We start from the raw sequence: 26,812 nt of genomic DNA, 5'->3' as shown, positions 1-26,812 counted from the left end.
AGAGGTGAAGACGTGCATAAAACAGCATTTAGAACTCGTTATGGTCACTACGAATTCCTAGTGATGCCTTTTGGGCTCACTAATGCACCGGCTGCATTCATGGATCTCATGAATCGCGTTTGCAAGCCATACTTGGATAAATTCGTTATCGTCTTCATCGACGACATTCTCATTTATCCTAAGAACCAAGCCGATCATGAGAAACATCTCCGATGTATTCTCAAACTTTTGCATCACGAGAAACTCTATGCCAAATTCTCCAAGTGTGAATTTTGGCTTCGGGAGGTCCAATTCCTTGGACATGTGGTCAGCGAGCGTGGTATCCAGGTGGATCCCGCTAAAGTTGAAGCGGTTATGAATTGGCAAGAGCCGAAGACGCCTACGGAGATCCGCAGCTTCCTGGGATTGGCAGGATATTACAGGCGCTTCATTGAAAATTTTTCAAGGATTGCTGCGCCCCTAACTTCCTTGACCAAGAAAAAGGAAAAGTTCGTTTGGGGCCCTAAACAGCAAGAGTCCTTTGAGATTCTGAAGCAAAAGTTGAGCAACGCTCCTGTACTGACTTTACCTGAAGGCACTGAAGAATTCGTAGTTTACTGCGATGCTTCACACACCGGTATGGGGTGTGTGCTTATGCAGAAAGGCAAGGTTATTGCCTATGCGTCACGACAATTAAAGGTGCATGAAAAGAACTACACCACCCATGATTTGGAATTGGGTGCCGTCGTGTTCGCGCTGAAATTGTGGAGGCACTATCTTTATGGAATCAAGTTTGTGATCTATTCTGATCACAAGAGCCTCCAGCATTTGTTTAACCAGAAGGAATTAAACATGAGGCAACGCCGTTGGATGGAGACCTTGAATGATTATGATTGTGAAATCAGATACCATCCCGGCAAGGCGAATGTAGTCGCCGATGCCTTGAGTCGTAAGGAAAGGGTGAAACCCATCCGAATCAATGCCAAAAGCATAGAAGTGAGGAACAACCTAATGGAAAGGTTGTTAGGTGCACAGAAGGAAGCTGTGTTGGAAGCCAATTACCCGAATGAAAAGTTAGGAGTAACTGAGGAGCAGTTGACTCTTAGCAGAGACGGAATTTTAAGATTAAACGGACGAATATGGGTTCCAGTTCATGGAGGACTACGAGATGTTATCCTCCAGGAAGCCCATAGCTCCAAATATTCCATTCACCCTGGAGCTGATAAGATGTACCAAGATCTGAAGGCAAATTATTGGTGGATAGGCTTGAAAAAGTCGGTAGCCGCCCATGTAGCCAAATGCTTGACTTGTGCACAAGTCAAAGCTGAGCATCAAAAGCCGTCAGGCTTGCTACAACAGCCTGAACTTCCCGAGTGGAAGTGGGAATGTGTAACTATGGATTTTATTACCAAGTTACCCAAGACGAGGAAAGGAAATGATACAATATGGGTTATAGTTGATCGACTGACTAAGTCAGCACATTTCTTACCCATCAAAGAGACTTATAGCTCAGATATGTTAGCCCAGCTATACGTTGATAAGATTGTAGCCTTGCATGGCATACCTGTGTCTATTATCTCTGATAGAGATACTAGATACACGTCACATTTTTGGAAGAGTTTCCAACAATCTTTGGGCACACGTCTAAATTTTAGTACGGCTTATCATCCTCAGACTGACGGTCAGAGTGAACGTACTATTCAAACGTTGGAAGACATGTTGCGGGCGTGTGCGATCGATTTGGGTGATAGTTGGGATAAGAACCTCCCACTAATCGAATTCTCCTACAACAATAGCTGCCATACCAGTATTAAGGCTGCGCCCTTCGAGGCATTATATGGTAGGAAGTGTAGATCGCCCGTCTGTTGGGCGGAAGTAGGGGATGTCCAGTTAACAGGACCAGAGATAGTGTTCGAAACAACGGATAAGATTGTCCAGATTCGTGACCGTCTCAAAGCTGCCCGAGATAGGCAGAAGAGTTACGCTGATCCAAGGCGTAAGGATTTTCACTTCGAAGTAGGTGACAAAGTCCTACTTAAAGTGTCACCCTGGAAGGGGGTGATGCGGTTTGGTAAGAAAGGCAAGCTAAGCCCGAGATACATAGGACCTTTCGAGGTTGTCGAACGTGTCGGGTCAGTTGCCTACAAGCTGAACTTACCAGAAGAGCTCAGTGGAATTCACAATGTGTTCCACATCTGCAATTTGAAGAAATGCATCGCTGATGAATCACTGGTAATGCCACATACAGATGTGCGTATAGATGAGAGCCTGAAATTTGTGGAAAAACCATTGTCGATTGAAGATCGACAGGTTAAGAAGCTTCGTAGGAAGCATGTACCTATTGTAAAGGTCAAATGGGATGCCCGTAGAGGTCCCGAGTATACGTGGGAAGTCGAATCCACGATGAAAGAAAAGTACCCTTATTTATTCCAGTAAATCTCGGGTCGAGATTTATTTTAAGGGGGTGAGGATGTAACACCTCGGAAATTCACGTCCTATAATGTGTGCACACGTGTCAAATGTTTAAACGTGTGGAAGAAATATTATAGAAGGACTAAAGTTGACAAACATGCAAAGTATGTGAATATACGTATTCTAAGTGTCAACTGTGAATAAACATAATGTACATTAACCCTACACGATGCTCATACCTCCAAACGAATAAATCATGGATCATACGAAGCTAAAAGTGAGAGAGTTCAAATTACAGGGGCTAAATGTGTCAACATGTTTAAATTATACCTCTGAGTGACCTTTTGACAAACCCGAAGCCTTGTAACGGTTAATTATGCTCACTAGAATACACGGTTTAAATTTCGTAAAGTTTCGGTAACGTATGAGAAAGTTGTGATCTGATTCGTGTGCGAGGGGTTAAAGTGTCAACATTGAAAATTAGGCCTTTTCGGGTAACAATAAAAGTTAACCGGGGACTTAACAAAGTGGGAAAATGTCTTAAAGCCCTTACATGTTAATTTCAAGGGCTCAATGTGCAAAACAAGACATGAAAACGACCTTTAGAAGGGCCAGGGACCAAAACTGCAATTAAATAAAAGTTTTGTTGGATGACCCTAGGGGCTCGCGTAGCGCGAGCACTAACTACTCATGCAGTAGCGCTACACCACTGCCATGTCTGGACAGAAACTGATTTTCTTTGATCTTTTGCCTGCCATAGCCTGTATGCTCGACCTTTAACCAAGTTTCCTCATCCCTTGACCCCTAAAAACAACCCCTAAACTTGTAGGACACCTGTGGGAATGTTGTGGTGAGTCCTAGACTTGTTTGTCAATCATCTATGGTGTCTTAGTCCACTATATAAAGGACCTTCAAGTCACAACCTTTCCTCACACCATTTACAAGCAATCTGAGCATTGGAGGAGCTTACAAGCAGATCAAGGGCCTTCCTAATCAACCATTAATCATCTAATAAGTTGCCTAACCCTTCTAAATTAATTCTAGCTGTATAAATAGCTTAAAAGTCAATATATCGTGCTTAACGGTTGACTTCGTGATTAAGTGTCGATAGCTCAGTCGTATGTCAAATTAAACGTAGCGTTAGATAGGTAATTATATGGGTATTAAACCCTTATAAGGGCAAGTACCAACTCCAGACCTAACTAGGTCGTTTGTCGGGTCAAACGTTGACCGAAAAAGTCAACAGAATTACAAAATACGATTTAATGCACGATTAATGATCCGAGAGGTGTGTAACCTGTTTTAACCTTAATATAACATGGTAATAAGTATAAAAACTTGTCTACGCTTGCCCGACTCGACAAATTTCTGTTTAAACCCGGTTCGGAACCGAAAGGCGCAAAACCTTGACTTTTGCTTTGACTTCGGTTCTGACCCGTTTTAGTTTGATTCGAAGATGCCTTAGTGCTTCATTAGGGTAGGGTTGCATGATAGGATAAGTCTCTGTACTTGTTTCGTTGATTATCCGAGGCATGCACACGTTCCCGTTAATCGCTTAAATTGAACCATAATGCCCTTATGACCATACAACGAGAATTTTGAAAATGTAGAAGTACAATAATCTTAGTTACTGATCATTAAACATGTACGTAAATTTTCACGTCAATCGGAAGTCTAGATTAAGAGATACGCGCATTAGCGTAAATAATAAGCTTTTTATTAATTAAACGGCGCGATTAGCGCATAGCCTATCTAAACCCGATTTTCGGTACCAAAACTTTTACCCACTGATGTTAAATAATATTTTGGGATTTTTGAAGATTTTTAATTATTTTTAAACTGATCTTAAGCTAGGCTTATCGCATTAATTCGGTTAATACCGAATATGACCTTTTAGGCCATAAAACGAGTTTTACGAGTCCGTTTGATACCAATCCAATTGCCACTGATTTAAAATAATAAATAGAGTGTTTTGAGCCTGTTATGCTGATCAGAAAACTCAGAATGGTATTTTAAACCGTACGTCGCTTAAAACGGCTTCATACGCGTATTAAACGCATAATTTGGGTTTAAAGCCATTTTGGGTAATGAGACTCTTCACCAACTGTTGTGGTCTGTTAAAATTAATAATTTTGCTGATTAAATCAGACCCGTATCTCAGAAGTATTATAAATCTCTTTTATAACCCTTAAAATGACCGAAATACCCCTACGGGGCATATTTAGGGATTAAACTCGTTATGGGCATTATGGAAGATATCATAATGATATCACAACATAATTAAAGCGTATTAACTTAGGAAACCTGTTCGCGACCCTTTCGGTTACCCGTTATGCATTATACGCGTTCGGTTCGGTTTATGTAACTAGTTTGCATAAACTAGCCGAAACGGGTCAAACGATATCATTTTTATCTCAAAACCCAGAATGTGAATAGTAAACCCATATTAAAAAAGTCATCAAACTTGTCGGGTCTAAATCATATTCTATCCGGTCTTCGCTTAATCGTGCGTACGAACCGTATCGTTAAAACTGACCGGTCTAAGCTTAAGCCTAAATAAAGACCCGTTAGTATTCTAATAAGGTTATATTAAACCTTCGTTCCAGATTAGGAGAACCAGTAAAAGCTACGTGCATTTTGCTTATTGTGATTAATACTTGCATCAGGTAAATACTCTTAACTTATTTTCCCTATACGGGCTTGGGTTACGGTACATAGCGTACCGCTTGATCGAGCATCAAATCTCCACGCTTAGTGGGTAGTTGAATAATTTGATCGGCTCGTTTAAACAGTCTTGTTTACTTTACAGCCTTTGGGGGGTTAATGACCATGTCCCGGATATCCCTGGCATCATCTTACGAGATGGCCACGACCTGAGCACGGGGTGTAGGCGTACTCCCGTGTATAACTCACTTAAAGTGGTGTGTCTATTGATCTTTAACCCGGACAAGATCCGGGCTACTGAACGCATAAGTAACATGTAATTCGTTCACAAGATTATAATATTAAATAATTCTCCCAAGTTAAATAAATGTTTATGCCTTGTGCATCCAAACCAATTTTTAATCATTTTCCAAAATGAGTCGGTTGATTGTATTTACCAGTGTAAACTGACGTATTTTCCCAAAAAGACTGAATGCAGGTACTAAGCGAAATTGGCTGGATTGTCTCTTAAGCATCAATAAAAAGTCTCGCAAGCTTAGGATGCCAGAAGTCTGTTGAACTATAAATGTTATTTTGTTTCGATCCTACTGTGGATAAACACCGGATATTGTGACTTTGATTACAATAAATAAATTCGGTTGTATCTTATTTTAAATTTGCTTCCGTTGTGCATTATTATATTGTGTTGTTTGACTATTACGTTGCCAACCACGTCACGATACTCCCCCACCGGGCCCACCGGTGACACGTGGAAATCGGGGTGTGACATATAACGAATTTGTCTAACATGGGCCGACAAACTCGATTCATAAGATCCATGAATGCGGCAGGCGCGTTCGTTAATCCAAAGGACATTACTAAGAACTCATAATGCCCGTATCGCGTTCTAAAAGCCGTTTTCGCCACATCCTCATCTCGCACTCTTAACTGATGGTACCCGGACCGCAAATCTATTTTTGAAAACCATCTTGCCCCTTGTAACTGATCGAAGAGATCATCGATTCGGGGCAATGGGTATCGGTTTTTCACTGTCAGTTTATTCAACTCTCGGTAATCGATGCACATGCGCATCGAACCATCTTTCTTTTTGACAAAAAGCACAGGCGCTCCCCATGGCGACACACTCGGGCGTATAAAACCCTTGTCGAGCAATTCTTGTATTTGTACCATTAACTCCCGCATTTCAGTTGGGGCCAACCTATAAGGGGCCTTGGCTACGGGTTTGGCATCAGGGTACAATTCAATCTTGAAATCCACTTCGCGTTCTGGTGGAAGCCCCGGTAAATCTTCCGGAAAAACATCAAGAAACTCGTTCACGACTTCAACCTCTTCTATCTTAGGGGTATTCTGCTTAGTATCCACCACGTAAGTTAGAAATGCCTTGTTTCCATTTCGTACGTACTTGTATGCTTGGACTATAGAACAAAGCTTCGAGTTGATATTCCTTTCCCCTTGTATGCTTACTCGTTTTCCTTCCGATGTTAACACATGAATTATCTTCTTCTCACATTGAATTTCGGCCTGATGTTTAGCTAGCCAATCCATGCCAACTATAACCTTAAATTCCCCCAAAATCATGGGAATAAGGTCAATGGCAAACTTCTCGTCTTCAATGATTATTTCACAATCTCTACAAACTTCGTGCAACAAATAACTCTTACTATCGGCTATTTCTACTTCTAATGGTACATGCTTTCGATTTTAAAGGAGGGGTGTGACACTAATTCACTTGATACAAACGATCTACTGGCACCGGTATCAAATAACACGTACGTAGGCATCGAGTTCAATGAGAATATACCTGATACAACATTCGGGTGGTCCTTCGCTTCCTCGGTTGTGATCTGAAACATCCTCCCCTTAGCTCTTGGGGCTTCCTCCTTTCTTGCTTCCTTATCGGTTTTCTGTTGAAGCTTGGGACACTCAGCCTTAATATGACCCGGTTGGAAACAGTTGTAACACGTTCTTGAAGGATTAGGACACCTATAGTATGGGTGTCCCTCTTGACCACAATTGTAACAGCCCTTCTTCCCTTTCAAACACTCCCCCGTGTGTAACTTTCCACACGTTTTGCATTTCGGAACACTACCCTTCGCCTTATCCTTCTTGCTTTGATCTTGAAATTTTGGTTTCTTTGAAGGGCTCGAGCTGGAAACATTTTCAGATACTCTCTTTTCGCCTCTTTCTGCTTGTCTTCTTATTTCAATTTCCCTATCTCGGGCCAAGTCAATGAGCTCATTCAAAGTTTCACATTTAGCGGGAATTATGAACTCCCGATATTCAGCCTTCAACATACCGTAATAACGGTTTATCTTCATTCTTTCCGTTCCTGCTATATCTTTACAGAACTTCAGCTTGTCAAGGAACACGTTGGTGATTTCATCAATGGTTTCATCTTTCTGACGAAGATGTAAGAAATCTTCTTGGATCTTGTCAATGGCAGATTGCGGACTGTGGTACTTTAGAAAAGGTTCCTTGAACTCTTGCCATGTCAAGACTTGAACTTTTTCTTCCCCAATCTCCTTACTATAGACATCCCACCAATCTTTAGCTCGGAGTTGTAGCAAACCGGTGGCGAACATCACTTGATCCTCCTTCTCACAATGACTCCTTATGAACACCGCTTCAGTACTTGCAATCCACCTTTGGCATGCTATAGGATCAATTTCTCCTTTGAACGGTAACGGGTTGCACGCCATAAATTCTTTGTATGTGCATTTGCGAGTTCCTTTCTTTCCTTGCACTTCGCTAATCATTCCCTTCAACTCTTCCATCTTACCCGCCATCATTGTTTCCCCTTTTTCCTTTATTTGTTTAATTAAAACTTTTATTCTTTTTAACAAGTTTAGTCCCTTCACTTTCTTAGTTTGTTTATTTATCATTCAACTTTTCTTCCTATCAAGTTACTAGTATAACTACTTAACTAGGTTAAATATAACTTGTCTAGACATTTCAAATAACATAAATAAATTGCATATTTTGGGGTGTTACACTACCGGTCGACCGAACAGGCTGTCCGAATGGATTGTCCAGCCGAACGAACAAGCCGTCCGATCGAACTTACCGTTCGATCGACCAGGCTGTTCGACCCATCAACACTTGTTTCCATTTCATGCATTACTCATCGTTACGCTATCGAACTATTCAGGCTAACCCGACTCTCAAGCGCTCCCTTCAATCCATCAATCGCTGTGAGTATACTCGAACCCTTTTTGCTTTAGCACTTTTGGGTGTTATGTACGTTACTTATCTAAATCACAATCGAACACACTACTCAACTATTTAAACGCTAACCGTCCTGCATGTATTACGTGACTAAATGAATGCTTGTTGTTATGTTTACACGTGGAATGCTGTCTACCTGCCTTAACGACGTAGTACTATAGTTTGGACTCAGCACCCGTTCACACGGGGGTTGTTAAGGACAATTACTTGTATGGATTATGGTGGTAATCATGTATTGCGAACTGTCTCGGACAGTCAACCCGCAGTCATTGGTATCGATAGATCCATGTCGAGAATTAACATGCTTCGTTTTCCTCTGTGTACTTGCTGGTTATGCGTAAACTATTTCGAACTCTATATGCTATTATCAAACTTGTATGCTCACCTTTACATTATATGTATTGACTTTATTTTAACGTATGTGACAGGTGTTTAAGATGCATTCTTTCTAGGGAAGCGAGGCTAGAATAAAGCGTCTAGAGCCCCCAACAAATAGTTGTCTGTAGCAGTCAAACTAGGGGTCTTTAGAAGTAGAAACAATATTTTATTTTATGTAAATCTGAGTTGTCGGAAGAGTATACTTGACTGATTGTTATCTGCAATAATTTATTTTATTATTTGGGATACGGTATGGGACGTATCATTTAACTGAATAGTATTAATAGTTGTTGTGGAAACTTCTAGACAATCTGTTTCGCTCAGTGCCATGCCCCGATGATTCCGCCATCGGTTGGGGTGTGACAGAATGGTATCAGAGCCATAACTATAGGGAATTAGGCTAGACACGACCTAGTCCGGGTCGCTGTCTTAGAGACCTAGACTATAGTTAGGAACCAACAGACCAAGCTTATGTGCTATATTCTGTTACTCTTCGGTATCATTGCACTCGAATTCTCAATTAAAGTCAAGCGATTTGGTCGGGATTAGGTGTGAAAACCGCAAACTCTCGACCGAATTACTTGGCCAATGCTGATTTTATCAGATTATCAATGATTTGCTCATTATTTTCAATAACAAACGAGGAGATTATACCAAATCAGGAGTGAAATCCATATTTTGATGAATAATCTCCTCTATTTTACTAAAAACAAGGAAGAAATTGCTAAGCTAGGGGTGAAACCCTAACCTTGGCAACTTGTTCCGATTTTCATTTTCTCACCAAAGCCTCGACGGACTCCAATGACCTGAACTCACGAGTATGACCTAGGGAATGCGTGCGGAATGCCCAAGAATCGAGGCAGAAACACGATCCCGAAAGTCAAAAAGTGACGACAAGTCTACTGCGAATAGTCGAATCGCTTTGGGTAGTCAATGTCTAATAGCCGCAGACAATCTATCTCTTGATTTTATGTGTTTCGATTCTGAGCATCGCAACTGCGTCACTCTGATAATTCGTCGATTTTATGTGTTTTGTGTATAATTATCTGTTTACGTGTTTAAATTTTTGGAGAACTATTCGATTTTCGCTATCACCTCGATCAACACACGAATCGCATTGCTATTCTATCTCAAGACGATAACAAGTCGCTGCAATCTAGACGACATTATGCTATACTATACGATTATGCTATGCTACTCGATATGCTATTCGCAATCGCTATGAACGAACGACACGCGTGCTTGGAAGGATAGGTTTATGTATTCTGACTGCATCTGTGCTTAAATGTGTATGTGCTTATGTGCTTCTGTGAATATGTGCCCTACGTGCTTATGTGGTTCTGTGGTTATGTGATTATGTGCTTTTCGTGCCTATGTGGTTATGTGATCCATGCTTTATTCGTGTTCTTAAGCTATAGTTAGTCTAGACGTGTGAGGTGAGATTCGATTTGTTGTGTCCGAGACCTACGACGATGTCTATTGTAGACTATGTCGTCATCTGGACACCGAACCCCTCTTACTCGCCAAGAAAAGAGAGATAAGCGTCCCGCTGCTATCATCGCCAAGCAAGTGGCTAAAGCTGTAAGCGAGGTGTATGAAAACGTCAGCAAATGGTCTGAGGAATCGAGAACAGATGCTCCTAGAGATGCTAACAAGACTGCTTTCAGCTTCAAACAGTTTAAGGCATGCGGACCAAAAGAGTTTACTGGAGAAGATGGCCCTACCGCCATGTTTCACTGGTTTGATTCGATCGAAGTCACTCTGCGCCAAAGCGGCTGTCCTGAAAATCTCTGTACCCTGAATGCAACTGGCGTCTTCCAGTCCCGAGCTTTAGACTGGTGGACGGCCGAACGAAACAAACGCGGAAATGATGCAGCTTATGAGCTGACTTGGGAAGAGCTAAAGGCCATTATGATGGACGAATTCTGCCCTCCCCATGAACGCCAAAAGCTGGAGGACGAGTTTTGGAACATCAAGCAGAAGGACGGAGACAACGCTGCTTTAACTGCTCGCTTCAAGCAGCTTAGCATTATCTGTCCCGATCAGGTCAAGACGCCAGACATAGCCATCAAGAAGTACATCCGAGCTCTACCCGACTGTGTTGCCGACTTTGTTCATGCCGCCAAGACATCATCAATCGAGGAGACTTACTTGCTTGCCGCCGAGATCAATGACAAGCGGGTAAAGTCTGGTTTCTGGGATAAACCATCCAAGTCTCTGCATCAAGTTACTACTGCACCTACCGCCGACACCACCTCTGCTCAGCCCTCCAAGTCATCACGCCGAAAGAAAAAGCACAACAACAGCAGCTCCAGCAACAAGAACTGTGCTGTCACAACCACTGCTGCCCCTCTTCAAGCCGTACCGGCTCAGCAGCAGATGCACCACCGACCGTCTCCAGTGACCAATGCACCGCCAGCAAAGCGTGCATACACAGCCCCCCACCCGCTCTGCCCGACATGCTCATATCATCACCCGGTGGGACTCGCCTGTCGTTTCTGCGCTCACTGCAACATCTACGGTCATTTCACTGCGAACTGTCGCTATGGTCCTCGTCAAGCCCCAGTTCAAGCCACTGCTCACCAAGCTCTACTCCCAGCCCCTCAAGGCCAACAAGCAGCTCAAGCGCCCGCGGTCAATGCTCGAGTCTGCTTCGCATGTGGTGACCCTAACCACTTTGCGAACATGTGCCCGAATCAGGTTGTGAAGCAAGAGCCTCAGCAGCAGCAGTAGCAACAGCCTCAGCAGCAGCAACAAGCAGCCCGTGCCAAAACCTTCAACATCAATGCCCGTCAGGCCCAGGCTGACAACAACGTGGTTAATGGTACGTTCCTTGTGAATGGTATTTATGCATCGTGTTTGTTTGATACGAGAGCCGATAACTGCTTTGTGTCGTTTGAATTCGAGAAGCTCGTTAGTCGTAAGCGCTCTTATCTCCTCTTGTCATTCGAAGTCGAAGTCGCTACTGGAAGAACTGTCGCCGTTAATTCTGTTCTCCATGATTATACTCTCGAGCTCAACAATCACATCTTCCCAATCGACCTTATTCCGATGCAGCTCGGAAGCTTCGACGTCATAGTAGGCATGGACTTTCTTTGCAAAAACCATGCTGAAGTTGTGTGCTTTGATAAAATGATTCGATTCTCGCTCGCGAATGGTGATCTGCTATGTGTGTACGGTGAAACGGCTTCGAAAGGTCTCAAGCTCATGTCATGTGTCCAAGCTAGCAAGTACCTCCGCAAGGAATACAGAGCTTTCTTGGCTAACATTGTAGTAGCGGAGAAGGAAAAGAAAAAGAAAGCCGAAGTTAAAGATGTTCCAGTGGTTCGTGAATTTCCTGAGGTGTTCCCTGATGATCTTCCTGGACTACCGCCAAGTCGTGATATCGACTTTCGTATTGACCTCATTCCTGGAGCTAACCCCGTTGCCAAAGCCCCTTATCGACTTGCGCCATAAAAAATGCGGGAACTCTCGAACCAACTCCAGGAATTGCTTGAAAAATGCTTTATTCGCCCGAGCACCTCTCCATGGGGCGCGCCAGTCCTTTTCGTCAAAAAGAAGGATGGGTCGTTCAGGATGTGCATCGACTATCGGGAGTTGAATAAGCTAACTATCAAGAACCGTTACCCTCTGCTCGAATCGATGATTTACTTGACTAGCTGCAAGGTGCTACGTGTTTCTCGAAGATCGATCTATGTTCAAGTTATCATTAGTTGCGCATCCAGGAAGACGACATCCCCAAAACCGCTTTCCGAACTCGCTATGGCCATTATGAATTCGTTGTTATGCCTTTTGGTTTAACCAACGCACCCGCAATTTTCATGGATCTGATGAATCGCGTGTGTAAACCATTTCTAGACCGTTTCGTAATTGTTTCATCGACGATGTCTTGATCTATTCCAAGTCGAAGGACGAACACGCGCAACATCTACGTTTGGTTCTCGAGCTACTCCAGGGGAACCAACTCTATGCCAAGTTCTCCAAGTGCGAATTTTGGTTGGAGGAGGTTCAGTTTCTGGGTCACATCGTTAATAGTCAAGGTATACATGTTGATCCCGCAAAGATTGAAGCAGTTAAGAGCTGGATTACGCCTAAGAACCCATCTGAAGTTCGTTCTTTCCTCGGACTAGCGGGCTATTATCGACGATTTATCGAAGGATTCTCTAAGATCGCTGTGCCGCTTACCGCTCTTACCCATAAAGACAAGCCTTTTGTTTAGGGAACCGAACAAGAGTCTGCCTTTCAAACCCTAAAGCATATGCTTTGCAATGCTCCTGTTCTCACGCTGCCCGACGGAAACAACGACTTCATTGTCTATTGTGATGCTTCCAACCTTGGTCTTGGTTGCGTTCTCATGCAACGGGATAAGGTTATAGCTTACGCATCTCGTCAGCTCAAAATCCACGAGAAGAACTATACCACCCATGATCTCGAGCTAGGCGTAGTTGTCTTTGCATTAAAGATTTGGCGACACTACCTGTATGGTACCAAGTGTACGATCTTCACCGATCACAGGAGTTTACAACACATCATCAATCAGAGGGAACTTAATATGCGTCAACGCCGATGGGTAGAACTTCTCAACGATTACGACTGTGAGATTCGTTATCACCCAGGCAAAGCAAATGTTGTTACTGACGCGCTCAGCAGACGGAGTTATATGCTCAGCATTCGCAATACCCAAACCCAGCATGACCTCGAAACCCTTATTCGCGAAGCTCAACATGCTTGCTTTAATGAACGCACTCTGAAGAAAGATAGAATCTATCACGATGGAGCCCAGCTTGTGAGCAAATCGAATGGGATCTTCTATTATCTAGAACGAATTTGGATCCCTAAGCGGACCGATTTGCGAAAGATTCTGATGGATGAAGCCCACAAATCCCGATATTCTATTCACCCCGGTGCTGATAAAATGTACCAGGATCTTCGCTACAAGTACTGGTGGTCGGGCATGAAAAGGGATATCGCTCTCTATGTTGGAAGTTGTCTGACTTGTGCAAGAGTTAAGGCTGAACACCAAAGACCTTCTGGCTTACTCGAACAACCGCTAATACCTATATGGAAGTGGGAGAGTATAGCTATGGATTTTATAACCAAACTTCCGCCCACGCCATCAGGTTATGACAATATTTGGGTAATAGTCGATCATCTGACCAAATCAGCCCATTTCTTGCCAATACGGGAAGACTACAAGGTAGAACGATTAGCCCGAATCTACACCAACGAGATCATTTGTAATCATGGTACACCTCGCGACATCATCTCTGACCGTGATGCTCGGTTTACCTCGCGATTGTGGGAAACGTTTCAAGCAGCTCTTGGCACGTCGCTTAACTTAAGTACCACATTCCATCCTCAAACCGACGGACAGACTGAGAGAACGATCCATACTCTTGAAGACATGCTCCATGCGTGTGTCATAGACTTCGGTGGTAATTGGAATAAATACCTGTCCCTAGTCGAATTCTCGTACAACAACAGTTATCATGCCAGCATCCAAATGGCACCATTCGAGGCCCTATATGGAAGAAGATGTCGTTCGCCTATTGTGTAGCACGAGATCGGTCACTCGCAACTAACCGGTCCCGAGTTACTACAAGAAACGACTGACAAAATCCTCCAGATTCGAGACAACTTGTCAAAAGCCCGGGATAGACAGAAAAGTGACGCCGATAGAAGACGCAAGCTCCTTGAATTTGGCGTTGGTGACTACGTACTCCTAAAGGTATCACCTTGGAAGGGTGTGGTCAGATTCGGCAAGAAAGGGAAACTAGCGCCTCGATATGTTGGACCTTTTAAGATTCTGGAAAGGATCGGAAAAGTCGCCTACAGACTCGAACTACCGGATGAGCTTAGTAACGTCCACCCGACTTTCCACGTGTCAAACCTCCGAAAATGCCTAGCTGATCATAATCTGATTGTGCCCCTCGACGATCTTCAAGTAAACGAAACGCTACACTTCGTGGAAAAGCCTGTCGAAATCATGGATCGCCAAACCAAGCAACTCAGACGCTCGCGCATCCCATTCGTGAAAGTCCGATGGGAAGGCAAACGAGGCGCGGAGTTCACCTGGGAACTCGAAAGCGACATGAAGGCCAAGTACCGGCATCTGTTTAAATGAAGATCCGAAGCGTCAAATTGGTAAAATAATTCACGGTGTTGTGCAGCTTTCAGCCTAATTTCGGGACGAAATTCCCTAAACAAGGGGAGGCTGTAACACCCCGTGTTTTCGAATGTCAAAGTCAAAGTCAAAGACCAAGTCAAGTTGACTTCTTTGACTATAAGTAGTCTATTTCATTTTTTATTTTAGTTGTATTATGTGGAGTAAGTGTTATTAATCAAGGAATCGAAGTAATCGAATGTTTAATCAACGCAATCCGCTTAACGACCTTGAATAGCAGGACGTAACAATGCGATAAAGTCAATTAATCAGTAATCAAGCTAATCAAATCATCATCGAACTCGAAACTCGACTCATGCGAACTTCGGTGTATTATGCGTGTGTGTGTGCCTTATGTCTTAATTGTGCGTGTTTACTTTATGTTATGTGGGTGGTGGCCAATCGAATCAAATCGAAACTCGAAAAGCCATCGAACGCAATCACATCGAATCGAAATCGAAGTCGGACATGAAATATAGATGCTTATATGTAGATATAGTGGTTGTGATTAAAAGTAATTTGAATAGGAAACTCTATCGTATTCAAATCGTCTTCAATCGAAATTGAAATATCAAAAATCGTCGCCCGAATGCTCAAATCAGGCTGTTGATCGATCAGGTTGTCAGCCGATTGAACAGCCCAACCGATCGGACAGACCGTCCGATCGAACAGGCTGTCCGGGATCGGGATGCCTAGCCGATCGGCCAGCCCTTTTCACTTTGGGAAGCCTATAAATAGCCCTGTCATTGTCATTCTTTCCACTTTTGGAAACTCTCTGACCGACCAGCTCGTGTTCTTCACCTTTTCTCAGATTTCTCTCAATCCTGGTAAGATTTCGTCCTAAATCTTGTACGTTTTTTATCTATGCACACTTCTACACCTTTCTATCTTTCAAATCTTGATTTCTAACCGTGAAATCATCAAGATCTAAGTGTTCTAGGATGATGTCATCATGGTGTTCTTGAAGAACTTCATGTTTTGGCTTCATTCCACCAAGAATCACTTGGATCTAGCCGATTTCCACATAAATAAACAAAGATCTATCTTAGATCTAAACATTACGCGGTGTGAAGGAGTGAAAGATGGATTTTCCAACCTTCTTTCAACTCTTTTACACTCAATACCTTCAAACCGGTAGAAACGGAGCTTGAACCAACTCACTAATCATTCTAACAGTTAAGTGGTTCAAGATTCGGATTCTATCTACGAGGTTCACCGATTTCGGGATAAACGTTAAACTATCGTTCCGAACAGTTCATAGGCCGGATTTGGGTGATTCCTACCCGAGCAGGTGAAGCAAGTAAGAACGAGGGTTCTATGGTTCAACTCGTTGTCAAAGTACTTCGATATAATGTCAAAACTATCAGAACTGCCAAGTGTTAAACGAACAGGCCGACCAGGTCAGGATGCTGACCGATCGGACAGGCTGTTCGAACGAACAGCCCAGCCGATCGGACATGTCAGCCGATCAACCAGGCCAGCCGATCGGCTGGCACATGGCCCCACACTTTAACAAAACTCATGAAGTCTGGTATTGAACGAAGTGCTATTCGATCGAACCACGGTTTGATTAGAATTACTATTCGGATCATGAGATACTATGCTTCAACACTTAATCGATTTTCAACTCATTCGATGCATTGGAGTGCCACCCGATCGAACATGCCGTCCGACCAGGTGACACCCTGCTAAGAACACATTGCTGAAGTACCTAACCGATCGGTTGAACTAGCCGATCGAACGACCTATTCGATCGATCGGCCTGAAAGGTAAGAATACTTCAATGTTTTCAAATACTACAACAAAAACTTCAAAAGTTCAAACCATCATAGACAAACACATCCTACTCAAAGGAAGAAACAATCCACTCGAACAGCCCAGCCGATCGAGCCTACCGGTCGACCGAACAGGTTGTCCGAACGGATTGTCCAGCCGAACGAACAAGCCGTCCGATCGAACTTACCGTTCGATCGACCAGGCTGTTCGACCTATCAACACTTGTTTCCATTTCACGCATTACTCATCGTTAAGCTATCGAACTATTCAGGCTAACCCGACTCTCAAGCGCTCCCTTCAATCCATCAATCGCTGTGAGTATACTCGAACCCTTTTTGCTTTAGCACTTTTGGGTGTTACATACGTTACTTATCTAAATCACAATCGAACACACTACTCAACTATTTAAACGCTAACCGTCCTGCATGTATTACGTGACTAAATGAATGCTTGTTATTATGTTTACACGTGGAATGCTGTCTACCTACCTTATCGACGTAGTACTATAGTTTGGACTCAGCACCCGTTCACATGGGGGTTGTTAAGGACAATTACATGCATGGATTACGATGGTAATCATGTATTGCGAATTGTCTAGGACAGTCAACCCGCAGTCATTGGTATCGATAGATCCATGTCGATAATTAACATGCTTCGTTTTCCTCTGTGTACGTGTTGGTTATGCGTAAACTATTTCGAACTCTATTATTAAACTTGTATGCTCACCTTTACATTATATGTATTGACTTTATCTTAACGCATGTGACAGATGTTTAAGATGCATTCTTGCTAGGGAAGCGAGGCTAGAATAAAGCGTCTAGAGCCCCCAACAAATAGTTGTCTGTAGCAGTCAAACTAGGGGTCTTTTGAAGTAGAAACAATATTTTATTTTATTTAAATCTGAGTTGTCGGAACAGTATACTTGACTGGTTGTTATCTGTAATAATTTATTTTATTATTTGGGATACGGTATGGGACGTATCATTTAACTGAATAGTATTAATAGTTGTTGTGGAAACTTCTGGACAATCTGTTTCGCTCAGTGCCATGCCCCGATGATTCCGCCATCGGTTGGGGTGTGACAACCACCTCACCCCGATAGCCACCACCGCCGCCGCCACCCACTCGCCACCGTTATCACCCACAGCTGCGACCAACCGCCAACGCCACTCGCCGTCGCAACCCACCCCCATCGTCGACGCCACCACCACCAACCGCCGCCGCCACCACCAACCGCCACCTTTGCTTCCACCCACCACCAACGGCCACCTTGTCGCCACCACCACTCGTCGTCGTCGCCGCACCGCCACTCGCCACCACCACCCATCGCCGCAGCCGACACCCACCACCGCCACCTATAACCACCCACAATCACTACCACCGACCACCACCACCACTCACCGCTAATTTTATTACTCCGTTTTTCTTGTCTACCGAACAATACATAATAATAATTCATTCCATTCACATGATAACCAAATAAGATATGGAATGGTAATGATCCATTGCATTCCCTCGTTTATTCCATTACCTCGTCCATTACATTCCTTCGTCTATTCCATTACCCCATACCAAACAGATATTATTATTGTTGTTGTGATTCGGTTTACATGACTAACGACAGGTTTAATAATAAAGTTGTATGAAAAAGGAGATGGTTTTACAAAAAAAAATATTATTAAAATTCATTTTTAAATATTAAAATATTAAAATATATCAAATATATCAAAATTCATTTTTAAATATTAAAATATATCAAAATGTTTGAAATACAATGTTTATTCATTTATATTGAAATTTTAAAAAGTTAACAAGTTAATCTGTAGATCATGTATAAGTTATATTATCTATACATATATAAGTTAAATTAAAACATATCAACAAGTTAGTTTAATGATTTATAAAATATAAGTTCTTATAAATCTTTATTTTTATGAGTTTACACAAACACACTAATCTATATCTTCATTTTATTAGTTGAAAGTGTTTTTTTTTTTTTTTAATAAAAAGTTGTTAAAACACATTAGCAATTGCATTTTTTTCTTTTTTAAATTGAATCACAGAAAAAGGTAAATTTGTAAATACTTAAAGTTAGTAAATTCATATCTTCCTTACATTATTTATTAAATTTTAAAATACTTCCTAATAAAAATTATTAATAAATTCATACATCAAAAGATACAATGCACTTGGTAAATCCGTTAAACAAATTCATCAACCATTTTAATAATAAAGATACTAAAAGTATAACTTTATTACTTTACCATTTAATTCAAAATATTTTTATATTTATATATACTTCTAACATATTAAGTCCCCAATTCCCAACAAATTATTTACAGTTTCATCTTCCCTAGTTCCCTCCCAACAGACAGAACTTCAACCAGCCATTGCAACATAAGGTAACAAATTCTTTTGTTTTTCGATATATATGTATGATTGATTGGTTATAGTTAAACGATTGTTAGTTACTTTTGTTAATCGATGATTAGTTAGGTCATCTTGTGTGTTTGGAAAAATTCTGTACAATAGTATATACTTTTGTAATTAACGTTATAACTGTTTTGAGTATAAAGCGTATTATATAATTACGTAACATTATGTAATCACGTAATCATGTAATTGTATGTAAAACCCGTAGGATATTAGAAGTATAACTTTTTAATGATTTTTAATTAAGATATTAATCATTTTAATTAAGATATTAGAAGTATAACTTTAATGATTTTTCAATTTATGTAGTTCTAATTCACTGTATTGATTTTTATAAGCTCTTATGTTACGGAAACTAATACATTGTTGTCATGCACTATGCACCTAAATTTAGATTTTTTAAAACTTAACTTTCATTGAAAACACCAAACAGAAGGCAACCTAAATAGGATAATCACCAAGACGGAAATAGGAAGCCGAAAACCATATAAACCTATATTTAGATGTAAAGTCTTTTAAAACTGTGCCATTATAGTTAATATATATTTCCTAGTTCTACTCCCCATAAAAGAAATTGTACAAATTAACTAAAATACATTAAGCCTAAAATTACCAATGTCCTACCCGAACCTGACCTATTAGCATCTCTAATCCCTAGCATGTCGCGTGCGTGTTTTGTTGCTAAAAAAGGTTATCTTGTTCCCACATCCCTTTTCACTCTATCTATGTATAGAGGGAGATAGAGAATAAGTCCCCAATCCCCAACAAATTAATAAATAAAAACACTCATAAAACATTAAACAAATAAGGCAATATACTAATTATAAAATAAATTAACTAAAATACGTTAAAGTTAATAGTTTGACCAAATTGAATTTTCTGAAAACAAACACTATTAAAGTTCAGACCCCCAACAAATTCTGTGCAAGCTTCATCTTCCCCAATTTCATCTGAGAACACAGAACAGAGCTTCCATTGCAACCAACACAAGGTCACTTCTCTCTCTCTCTCTCTCTCACACACACACACACACCAAAACCTGGTTGTTGTTTTTTTTTTTTTTAATAAATTGTTTATGGCTTGATTATAAGAACAAAAAATAGGTTTTTAATAAACGGGTCATGTTTGGGTTGATTTGTTCAATCCACTTAATTAAACAATTAAACCTGTTTTCAATTCGTTTATTAAATGTTAGAAATATGGACCCTAGCTGTGTGAGGATTTAGGAATAACATCTTGTGTATAATAATTGGTTAATCAGATAATTAGTAAAAATCATAAGCATAGTTGAATAAGATTATTATGCTCAGATGTTCTAGGTTATAGTTTATTCAGGTATACTGGTTAAGATTTTATCAATGACTTAGATAGTTCCACATTCAGTGGTAAACAATAACACCGCGCATGTTAAGGGGCATAATTTTATGTTTAGCAGGGTAGGGTTTGCTATTCAGAAGGGGGTAGCGGCGCAACTTGTTGCTCGTCTACCTGCCATTAGTCTGTAATCGTATCTGTTTTAAATCGTTTCGTATTTATTTATTAATGAGAATTTTGAATATTGTTAAAAATAAAGCAATGCATTTTGTCAAATGCTTGAGTATATTCTTTCTGTTTGGATCGAATATTTGATGTTAGCCTATAGTTTGTCAAGGCGTTGGCTTTAAACTTGCAGGATGATGATGGTGGCTTCTACATTGCCTCAAAACTCATCCATTCGAGTTAGATCTTCATTGCTGCCACAGAATACCCAATCTCTCAACAGGGCCCCACAGTTCCTCCCTGTAAATGATGTTACGATGCGCGGTGCACGGTCAAAGGAAGCTAAAGTTTTTCCAAGATTATGCCATGCTGTTTCCGAAAAACAATCTTCGAACTCGATCGGTGCCATGGCCAAAAATAACAGTCCTATAGTTGTCATCGACAATTATGACAGCTTCACTTATAACCTTTGCCAGGTGAATTAATAAACATGTTTGTTGTAATTTTTTTGAGTAAAATTCCATTTTTGTCTCTGAGGTTTGGCCAGTTTTGCGACTTTGGTATAAAGGTTTGTTTTTTCGCATCTGGATTCAAAAGGTTTGACATCTTGCCATTTTCATTCGGTCCGTTAACTCCATCCATTTTTCTCCGTTAAGTCAAGGGTATTTCCGTTTTTTTTTTGCTAACTTGAAGGGCAATTTGGTCGTTTTCATTTTATGTAAAAAGACCATATTGCCCTTTGAGTTAACAAAAAAGACGAAAATACCCCTGACTTAACGAAGAAAATGGTTGACGTTAACGAGCCGGATAAAAATGGCAAGATTTCAAACCTTTTGGATCCAGATGCGAAAAAACAAACCTTTTGGACGAAAATCACAAAACTAATCAAACCCCACAGACGAAAATGACATTTTACTCTAACCTTTTTGTCATGTATCACTGCTTTCTAAACAGTTTCATGTGGCGGTTTGCTTGCTTGCACACAACTATTTGTTGACTTTTATAATATATACTAATGTGTCTCTATAATATACAGTATATGGGAGAGCTGGGCTGCAACTTTGAGGTTTACAGGAATGATGAGCTTACCGTTGATGAATTGAGGAAGTAATCACTCTAATAGCTTCATCATCTATGTATTTTAACTGGATACTAGTCAACTGATTTTGGGTATCTAATGTTCTGTTTTATAGGAAAAATCCGAGAGGTATTCTTATATCACCGGGACCAGGTAAGAACATGATTGTTCCTATTTCGTTTCCGGGACTTTACCGTCACAATATCAATCTACTTCATACAGTACAATTCCCTTTCCACAGGCGCACCGCAAGATTCCGGCATATCATTACAGACCGTGCTGGAACTTGGACCTGAAGTACCTCTGTTTGGTGTATGCATGGGATTACAGTGCATTGGTGAAGCGTTTGGAGGTTAACTTTTTGAATTATAGTCATTAGCTTCTTTCTTTGTTTCTTGTTTTCTGAATAAAAGATGATTCAGTCTTCTTAACGGCTGTATGTTTGCTTATTCTTGCGTGATCTTTACTATTACTGAATTTTTTTATATATAATTTTGTCGTCTGTGCTAACAAGGTAAAACTTTTATAGGGAAAATTGTGCGGTCTCCTTATGGTGTCATGCACGGAAAAAGTTCACTGGTTTATCATAATGAGGGCGGGGAAGATGGTTTGTTCGCAGGCATATCGAAGTACGTTCAGTCAGTTCCGACATTTGATTGTAGTTGTTTTTTTGGATATATTAAAACTATAGTTTCTGCACTATAGAACCTTTTTAGCCTTAAAGGGGGTTATACTCTTACTAATTTTGTTTGCATTTTTGTCCAGCCCGTTTACCGTTGGTAGATATCACAGCCTCGTGATCGACAAGGAAAGCTTTCCTAGTAATTCACTTGAAATTACAGCATGGACCGAGGATGGGCTTGTAATGGCTGCTCGCCATAAAGTGTATCGACATTTGCTGGTACAATTTTTTTTTTTTTTTTTTTTGGCATAAGGGTTCATTTGAGAATGTTGTTTTGTTTTCTCATATATGATTGAATTCTTGATATGATGTCGTCTTGATCGCAGGGTGTGCAGTTCCATCCGGAGAGCATTATAACGCCCGAAGGCAAAACAATTGTTGCCAACTTCATCAAGCTAATCGAAAGCAAGGAAGCTGTTTCTGCTCCTTAGTTTGATCAACAACTGCAGTATATTTGGTTGATCATATTTTGAAACTTTGGTGATTATGGATCAACTTTGTTTAGAACGTTATGTTTCAAATGAAATTTAGGGGTTGCCGTTCTTGATACGGCCCATAATTAATGGTTGAAATAACCCGTTTTTGGTTTGTTACATCCAACCTCTTTAATAAACAGGCTGTGTTTAGTGTTAAATAGATTGACCCCTCAACCTCTTCATTACCCATTTATCCTTTTAACTAGACATGTACAAAAAAACCGGTTCGAAAGAAAAAACCCAAATAACCGGATCTGGTTTGTAAAAAAAAACCGGTTTTTTGAAAAACCGGTCACAAACCGACTCGACCCGGCGGATTGTGGATACCAATTCGTTATCTCGATATTTGAAACCGGTTAAAAACCAGTTTTGTAGAAAAAAAACCCGGTTTTTTTCTTAATCCCAAACCGGTTTAAAAACTGATTCGAACCGGTTGTTACCGGTTTGGGTTCACATCTCCTCTAACCATTTTAAAAACCTAACCGGTTTTTTAATAATCGGTAACCGGACCGGTATTCAAAAAAAAAACTGATTTGTCTCTAGATAACATGTTTGACTATACTATACGGGATTACAGAAGTTTTTGACACCGTTGCCTCAAAAACACAATTTCGGATACACAAGTCAAAATGATTTGGGACATAAACCTCTAAATACATGAGAAAGATAAACATCTCAACACTGTCGCACATTCATCTGATCTTTCAGTTACTAAACACATGAACAACATCTCACTTACTCTTCACACTAACACCATCTTTTCCGGCGATGATAACCGCGGTGGTCATATCCAGAAACAACCCATGCTCCACCACTCCTTCAAAAGCCGAAATCTCTTTTCCGGCAGCCCAGGCGTCCTTAATCGCAGTCTTGAAATACAAATCCACAATGTAGTTCATGTTATCAGTAACATAAGGCTTCCCATCATCACTCAACCTCAACTTTGCATCACACCCTTCTTGTTTAAACAACTCTTGCAGCCTGATCAAATTATACTTCCAACAAAACTGCACAACCTCAACCGGCATTGCCAACCCGCTCCCACCAAGGCCCGAAACAAGCTTCGAGTCATCGACAACTACTACAAACTTATCCGAAGCTGCTTCAACCATCTTCTCCCTAAGGAGTGCACCACCTCTGCCTTTAACCAAGTTAAGATCAGGGTCAACTTCATCTGCTCCATCGATTGCAAGGTCGAGCTTCGGGTGATCATCGAGGACCGATAAGGGGATACCGAGCAATGCAGCTTGTTCTTGGGTCCGTTTCGATGTGGGAACGCCTATGATGTCTTTTAGCTCGCCTGAGGCGAGTAATTCACCGATTTTCGATACCACAAAGGCGGCGGTGGAGCCTGTACCGAGGCCAAGGACCATGCCGGATTGGACGTACTCGACCGCCTTATCGGCGGCGAGTTTTTTGAGGTCGTCTTGGGTTAGTGGTTGGATAGGGGATGGGGAGGAGAAGGCTTTGAAGGTGAGGTGTTTGGGGGGTTGAGAGGGAGGAAGTGGGTGCGGGTGGTGGTGGTGAGGGTGGTGTTGTGGTGGCGGAGGAGGGTGGAGGAGGGTGGACGGGAGAGGAAGGATAGGGAAGACATGGTTGACGGAAGTGGTAGGTGAATGTGGTGTTGGGTTGCTGACAAATGGATCTGTTCTGGTTCTGATTATCCGATGATTAATCAAGTGATTGTTTGTAGTTCCAATTTGTCCTTTATTGAAAAAGGGTCTCCTTTTTTTTTTTTTTTTTTTTTTTTAAGAATGCAATTTTCAATTTGGCAATCAGACTTTGTTTCTTCACGTTTTGACCCATTTTTAAAAAAGAAAAAAGCTTGTTTATATATCAACTAGTAGCAATAAGATCCGTGCGCGTTGCTGCGCGTTACATCGCAAACATCGAATGAATTAGTCCAAACGTTATGTGATGTGTTAACGATATAAAAACACGTGTTTCGACGTATCCGATTGAACTCAATGTAAACTATTCTGTCAACCCCTCTGGTCTCAGACGCAACAGTTCCAAGTCTTGCAGCTTCGGGCCTACCAACAAACCCTCCACCATTACTCTTCAGATATGTTCGGCGAGGTAAGCATTCAACATCAGAGGCTCTTGATTCAGAACCTGCCTCTACATCTGGTACGTCCATACTTCCACCACCTGACACTGAACCCATCTCCCAATTGCCAGAAACTGTTACCTATGATCCTCCTGGTGCACCATATCCTGATATACCTATTTCCTTCCGAAAGGATCCTAGACATACCACCCGTTATCCCATCCAGGATTATGTTTCTTACACTCACCTCTCTGCAGAATCTCATGCCTTCACCACTTCCCTTGATTCCTATCCGATTCCCAAAAATGTGATGACAACTCTTGCTCATCCAGGACGGCGTCAGGATATAGAAGAAGCAATTGGGGCTTTACGAAGTAATTATACATGGGATCTTGAGCCGCTTCCTCCTGGTAAGTGTGTTGTTGGTTGTCGCTGGGTTTTCACTGTTAAACTTAACCGTGATGGTTCTCTACATCGTCTGAAAGCTTGTCTGGTAGCTAAGGGCTACTCTCAGGCTTATGGTATTGATTATAACGAGACTTTCTCCCCAGTTGCCAAAATGCTCCATGTTCACATTTTTTTTGCTCTTGCTGCTATTTATCATTGGCCGCTCCACCAGCTTGATGTCAAGAACACCTTTCTTAGCAGTTCTTGAGGAGGAGGTTTATATGGAGCAACCACCAGGGTTCATTGTTGAGGAGGAGGCATCCAAGGTATGCAAACTGCGTCCTTCTCTATATGGCCTTAAACAGTTACCAGGGCATGGTTTGGTTGGTTTTTTAATGTTATGGGAGAATTTGCAATGGTTCGTAGTACATATGATCACTTCATATTCTTCAGACATTATTAGGGACGAAAGATCATCTTAGTTGTTTATATAGATGATATCATAGTTACAGGGGATGATGAAGATGGGATTACCACGCTCAAACAATTCCTTTGGTCTTAGTTTTAGATTAGCGACTTCGGCGATCTATGGTACTTCTTTGGCATAGAAGCATCTCGTTCCCTACAAGAAATACTTCTCTATCGACGAAAGTATGTCCTTGATATGCTAACTAAGTATGGCTTACTGGGTTGCAAACCGGTTGACAGTCCTATGCTTCCCACAAGGAAGCTCCTTCAAGAGGACGAAAGTCTAATGAAAGACCCTGAGCTATACAGACGATTGGTTGGAAAACTTAGCTACTTAACTGTGACCCGACCAGATATCTCATAGGTCGTCAATGTCCTAAGTCAGTTCATGGCCACTCCATATACGGGACACAGGGATGCTGCCATTCATGTCTTATGCTATCTCAAGAGCACACCAGGTCTAGGGATCTTATATTCTGATCAGGGTCGTTATCGTGTGGGCGATTTTACAGAAGATGGAAATGGGCGTATATCTGGATTCTCAAACACAGACTGGGCAGGTTGTCCTATTTCTCGTCGATCCACCTATCACACCCCGATATTTCCACGTATTACCGGTGGGCCCGGTGGGGAGTATCGTGACGTAGTTGATATCGTCATAGTCAAACAACACAAATTTAAATGCACAGCGGAAGCAAAAGATAGATTCATTTCAACCGAATAAATTGTAATATTAAGTATCACAAGATAGTTGAAAATGATCCACAGGCGGATCGAAAGAACAAGGAAATTGTTCAACAGACTTTAACATCTAGAGCTTGCGAGACTTGATTATTGATGCTTGGAGTAGCCAGCCAATAGTATAGTACCTGCACTTAGCCTTTTTGGAATACGTCAGTTTACACTGGTAAATACAACTTAACTGACTCATTTTGAAAAGAGTTTGAAAATTTATTTGAATGCACTTAGGCAAAAATATCTTCTATAACTTGGGACAATTATTTTAAAATAATCTTGTATACAGTTTTACTTATTTGTCGTCCATTAGGGCCGGTTTGTAGGGCCGGACAAGATTAACTGACACGCCACAGGTATAATGCCCATAAGGTTGATTCCTTTAAGTGGATTACCAGTTTTTACATAATGCAACTGTCAGGTGTAC

The 26,812-nt window shown here is 41.3% G+C and overlaps 3 protein-coding genes across 4 annotated transcripts; 1 reads left to right on the top strand and 2 right to left on the bottom strand.

The window, feature by feature from the left end:
* Window positions 1-3,664: 3,664 nt before the first annotated feature.
* LOC110892708 lies at window positions 3,665-7,841 on the bottom strand. The gene is made up of 3 exons (XM_022139859.1): window positions 6,857-7,841; window positions 6,223-6,692; window positions 3,665-3,688 (listed from the first exon to the last, which is right to left on the bottom strand). Exons 1-3 carry the CDS (start codon window positions 7,839-7,841, stop codon window positions 3,665-3,667), a joined length of 1,479 nt encoding a protein of 492 aa, XP_021995551.1.
* Window positions 7,842-18,914: 11,073 nt separating this feature from the next.
* LOC110894629 (anthranilate synthase beta subunit 2, chloroplastic) lies at window positions 18,915-22,903 on the top strand. Of its 2 annotated transcripts, XM_035980891.1 has the most exons (9): window positions 18,923-18,999; window positions 19,937-20,021; window positions 20,703-20,985; window positions 21,546-21,616; window positions 21,703-21,740; window positions 21,829-21,939; window positions 22,117-22,216; window positions 22,353-22,488; window positions 22,596-22,903. In XM_035980891.1, the coding sequence occupies exons 3-9, from the start codon at window positions 20,704-20,706 to the stop codon at window positions 22,698-22,700; spliced, it is 843 nt and encodes a 280-aa protein (XP_035836784.1). In that variant the 5' UTR covers window positions 18,923-18,999; window positions 19,937-20,021; window position 20,703; the 3' UTR covers window positions 22,701-22,903. The 2 variants fall into 2 exon arrangements, with proteins under 2 accessions (XP_021997542.1, XP_035836784.1); XM_022141850.2 differs by lacking the exon at window positions 19,937-20,021 and having other exon boundaries at window positions 18,915-18,999; window positions 22,596-22,882.
* A 413-nt stretch (window positions 22,904-23,316) lies between these two features.
* Window positions 23,317-24,912, bottom strand: LOC110894631 (probable ribose-5-phosphate isomerase 3, chloroplastic). Its single transcript, XM_022141851.2, has 2 exons — window positions 24,791-24,912; window positions 23,317-24,470 (listed from the first exon to the last, which is right to left on the bottom strand). Exons 1-2 carry the CDS (start codon window positions 24,910-24,912, stop codon window positions 23,477-23,479), a joined length of 1,116 nt encoding a protein of 371 aa, XP_021997543.2. The 3' UTR covers window positions 23,317-23,476.
* Between the last annotated feature and the right edge of the window lie 1,900 nt (window positions 24,913-26,812).

This window comes from Helianthus annuus, chromosome 12, assembly GCF_002127325.2.
Source record: "Helianthus annuus cultivar XRQ/B chromosome 12, HanXRQr2.0-SUNRISE, whole genome shotgun sequence".
Taxonomy (NCBI): Eukaryota; Viridiplantae; Streptophyta; class Magnoliopsida; order Asterales; family Asteraceae; genus Helianthus; species Helianthus annuus.
Note: the sequence above shows the minus strand (reverse complement) of the source record. Positions and strands in the feature narration are given on the sequence as shown.